At 36.9% G+C, this 4,357-nt stretch overlaps 1 protein-coding gene across 1 annotated transcript; it reads left to right on the forward strand.

Annotated features, from left to right (window-relative positions):
• Positions 1 to 685: 685 nt before the first annotated feature.
• On the forward strand, positions 686 to 4,155 carry LOC131011469 (30S ribosomal protein S10, chloroplastic-like). Its single transcript, XM_057939264.1, has 3 exons — positions 686 to 1,048; positions 1,146 to 1,196; positions 3,685 to 4,155. Exons 1-3 carry the CDS (start codon positions 848 to 850, stop codon positions 3,994 to 3,996), a joined length of 564 nt encoding a protein of 187 aa, XP_057795247.1. The 5' UTR covers positions 686 to 847; the 3' UTR covers positions 3,997 to 4,155.
• The last annotated feature ends 202 nt before the right edge of the window (positions 4,156 to 4,357 follow it).

Below are 4,357 nucleotides of genomic sequence, written 5' to 3' on the forward strand. Positions count from 1 at the left end.
GACCTCCGCCTTCTTCCTCACTAGAGCTTCAATGCCCATCAAAAGCCCTAGGCTCCAAATCTGCTATCCTCCGCCCAGAAACCAGAAACCAGAAACAAAAAAAAAAAAAAAAAAAAAAAAAACACAGACAACCAATCGGAGCCCTAGACCTCCAAATCGCGACCTCTAGCGGGTGACGTCTTGTTGAAGTGGGTGGAGATGCCCTGAGGGATGGTGCCGCCGCGGAGGAGCTCGATGCCGGCGAGTCAGACGGCGGCGATGTGATTGTACTAGGGAGGGGCGGTGGTGGTAGGGGGAGGTAGGGGGGGAGGGGGGCTGAGTGTGTGTGTGTGTGTGTGTTTATTTAGGAGAGTTTAGGTTTAGTTAGAAACTTTAATTAAATAAATCAATTGGACTTAATTAAAGTAAATTTTGCCATTTTTAGAAAGTAGCCAACAATAGTGGGACAATTCAAAAAGGAAATGTGGCCAACAATATTGGGACGGAGGGAGTATTAGTTGTGGGATAGTTGTCCAAAAATGAAAAGAAAGAAAAAGACAGTTATTTGGAGGAGGTCCCAAAAAGAAAAAAGATGAAGTTATTTTAGGGGCGGAGGGAGTATATTATATAGATTTCGTGCAGCCCATTACTAGGAACCTAAAATTTCCTACAAAGGCCCAATAATGTGAATAATATAAAAATGGCACCCAAAAATAAAAAGCCCAATGCATTAAAAACGAAAAAGGAGTAAATTCGAGTGAAAGAAATCTGAAGTTTTGGATAAAGAAAGCTACTGAAAAATTCTGCAGGGCAGTCTCACTCCTCTCATACCGAAATCCTGAGGGATAAAGCTCTCGAGAACTCGAAAATGGCTTCAATTTCTTCGTCGTTTTCTACTATAACTATTCCTGTGTGCAATTCGTCAATTACTTCTTCGAGACCGCAAGTTTCGTTCTATTGTTCGAACCCCTCAAAGTTTATGGCGTTGAAGCCTTCTCGAATCACTTCTTCGAGAGTTATGGCTGCTCCTGAAGTCCTGGAATCCAATGCCGATGCTAGTGCAACTGAGGTTTTCTTCTACTGACGTTTAATCCGCTGAAATTTGTTTTCAATTTGTTTTCGATTTTGTGAAATGTTTTTTGTGTGCTATTGTTTGTGGGTTTTAGGATGAAGCTCCCTCTGCTTCAGCATTGAGTGTGGGTGCTGATTCGGATAAGGTATTCTCGTGTCCTCCTTGTAACTATACTAACTTGTAAAACAGTGGCTTATTCACTTGAGAGCTAAAAAGTAGTACTATTATACATTTCGTCAATTGGATGCTGTTGATATTTGCCTGGGGCATATTCTGTACCTGTAACAGTTTTGTTCTCTTGATGTGATTGTGATAGCACGAGATTGGGTGATGTTTTTCCATTGTTAATGCTTATATGTCCCATTTGATTAGGGTATCTCAGTTATCGCATGCTGCCTTTCTCTGTAGTTAATTTCCAGACCTTTCGTTTTGTTTTTCTTTTTCCTATGATTTTCTTACTCTTAAATTTTAAAGGACTAATTTCTGAATTGACGAAATCTTCTTGAGCTGGCTCCACTTGGCTAAGAGGGTGGAGATAAGTTTGTATCTGTTGGTCCTGTATGAAAATTGTGCCATCTAAAAGAATAGGTAGGACAATAGTAAGTCGTTTCTAGTTTTTCACGTGGTTCAAGTCTTTAAAACAGATTAAAAATGAACCCAAAAAATGAGGAGTTGTGTGAATAGTGGAAGAAAAGGTTATTGTATTGTTACAGAAGTTGTACATGTACTTTGAGTTATACACTTTCTATGAATTGGTTTATGTATTTCAGATTTAATGTTGACTTTTGAGCAATTTGATTAATACTCTAGTCATGGCAATAGTGACATATCAAGAGTGAACACATATTAGAGGAAGAAATGTAAGAGAGACATGGAGATAAAGTGTAGGAAGGACATTTAGTACCCGGATTATATCTGTGTATGAATGAAATTATGAAACAATGTGGTGATTGTGAAGATACCTACTCTGAATTAAATATAGGGTGTTTTTTTAAGGAGAAATTTCTATAATTATTGGGTCGTTTCATGCATCATCGTGTCCAGTTACTGGATAGGTTCGACAAATCGATGTGTTTGAATCTTTCTTCAAACATTTTCAAGGATTAAGGCTGATTGATCATTCAGTTACATGCTTGAAAAGGGGCTGGAAAAGCCACATACTAGGATCCTGTACTTACGCATACACTTGAATCTGGATACTTTTCATAAGGCTTGTACTTGCAACCTTTTAGTTAGATGGTGATGATTTTTACATGTGTTTGTGTTGAAAGCTCACGATATTATAAACAGTTTACATTGTGTTGATGTTAAAAATAAGCCATCTTTAGGCACGTGTTGTAACAACTTGAATATTCTTCAGGTTAAAAATATAAATATCTGCTCCTTCATGGAATTATGGTTATAAATCAAAACTCTAGCTCCTGGTTCAAGTACTCTTATATGTGACTTTCTCCATCTTGAATATACTTAGACCCCATTGAAAATTGTAGACATGGTATATTATATATCTCCTCACTTTTAGCAGAAATTTGATGTGCTCTTATCTTGTTACATACAGGCACTAATTTATAAGATTTTCCTTATATCTTATCAATTGCTTCTGAGAATTAAAAATTAGTTAAATACAAACTCTTCCATAAGGTTACATTTATCTGAGAAAGTTCTATTAGAAGTGTGGAACAATTGAGCTTTAAATGTGTCCTGTCTATGTTATCAGTAGATCTAATTTAATTTATTGATAGAGTAGAGTTCCTCACATAGAATGTTTTTAAATATTAACTCACTGAGGACCTTCTTATTAGAATCAAATTCATGGACGGTGTATCAACTTCTGCAGTCCATGCATAAACACAGTCTTGTTTTTCAATAAAATTATATCTCCAAAAAGGAGATCTACATATAAGGCAAAGTAATAATGGTTGTTGCTGGTAGAATATAGTTTATATGATCTCATATAAAGGTCTGGGTTCTATTTTTTCTTCAAATTCATTTATGACGATGCACTGACCAGTTTCCTTTTTCTTTGTTAGAAAATTCAGTAGCCAGTTTTAGATGGATAACTGAGTTCATAGACCCCTAAAAACATGTAGTACATTTAATAAAGTCAAGAATATGTTTCTCAAGAATAACCAAGATTGTTTTGTGAAGGAAACAGCAAGCATGATAGTGACTCTAATACCACAAAATGAAGAAACACGATACTAAATTCTATGTAATCGACCTGCCCTGAAAATTCTAGGACAATCTCTTTTTTCTTACCATAACTAATAACATCCCAGCCATAAAAATACAGCCCCACATGAAGTCTGATTCAAACTATAGAACTTAAAATTACTTAAAAATAATAACTAACTAAAATATGACTCTTCCAATAACTGATCAGATGTCCTCTCTCTATTCATAGCCTTCTTTGCCTGATGATGATAAACTTGAAATTTGTCGAAGTGTATTAAATAATTCATAGCCGATGTACCTTTACATTCTCATGTTTCTGCGACCAACATGGGGTGCAGATTTTTCACAAATAATTAATTGTGAGTTAAATGCTCGATTGGGGAACTTTACCTGTTCGCTTTGCGCTTTGGTGGCCTCCAACTGATCTTACGAGTACTAAGAGGGTATTTTTCTTTCAGGTTGCCCCTAAACAGAAGATTAGAATCAAATTAAGATCATACTGGGTACCCCTGATTGAGGACTCATGCAAGCAGATAATGGATGCTGCAAGGACAACAAATGCAAAGACCATGGGTCCAGTGCCTCTACCAACAAAGAGAAGAGTGTATTGTGTTCTCAAATCTCCTCATGTGCACAAAGACGCGAGGTTCCATTTTGAAATTCGAACTCATCAACGACTCATTGACATCCTTTACCCAACCGCTCAAACAATTGACTCATTGATGCAGCTCGACTTGCCTGCCGGAGTTGATGTGGAGGTTAAGCTCTAGATTGCGGTGATGTAAAATATGATTTCTTTGTAGACATGAAAAATTATTGCCTTTGTAAGTCTGAAGCTGAATTCTGGCAGACAAGTAGGGTAAGAACAAAATAACGCTACATTTTGTTGTTGTGATAGATGAAATCTATGGTATCTCCTTATTAGTGTATATGCTATGTGCAAGCAGTAAATGTCGATTCCGCCTGTGGTGACATATTAAAAATGTATCTTCTTTTCACGAAGCTATGTTAAGGAAGTTCAACTATGGTGTGTGCTAGGAATTGAGCCGAGTTGAATACCTTCAAGCTCAGGCTTGGCTCGTTAAGTTTATACTCGACTCGAGTTCAACTTCGAGCCTTAAATTGAGCTTG

Source organism: Salvia miltiorrhiza, chromosome 2, assembly GCF_028751815.1.
Source record: "Salvia miltiorrhiza cultivar Shanhuang (shh) chromosome 2, IMPLAD_Smil_shh, whole genome shotgun sequence".
In the NCBI taxonomy this organism is placed as follows: domain Eukaryota; kingdom Viridiplantae; phylum Streptophyta; class Magnoliopsida; order Lamiales; family Lamiaceae; genus Salvia; species Salvia miltiorrhiza.

Excerpts from the sequence above, each read along its gene's own strand:
- LOC131011469 (XM_057939264.1), top strand. The coding sequence starts at position 848 with ATGGCTTCAATTTCTTCGTCGTTTTCTACTATAACTATTCCTGTGTGC. Across the intron at positions 1,049-1,145 it reads CCGATGCTAGTGCAACTGAG|GATGAAGCTCCCTCTGCTTC; the intron begins GTTTTCTTCTAC and ends TGTGGGTTTTAG. Across the intron at positions 1,197-3,684 it reads TGGGTGCTGATTCGGATAAG|GTTGCCCCTAAACAGAAGAT; the intron begins GTATTCTCGTGT and ends TTTTTCTTTCAG.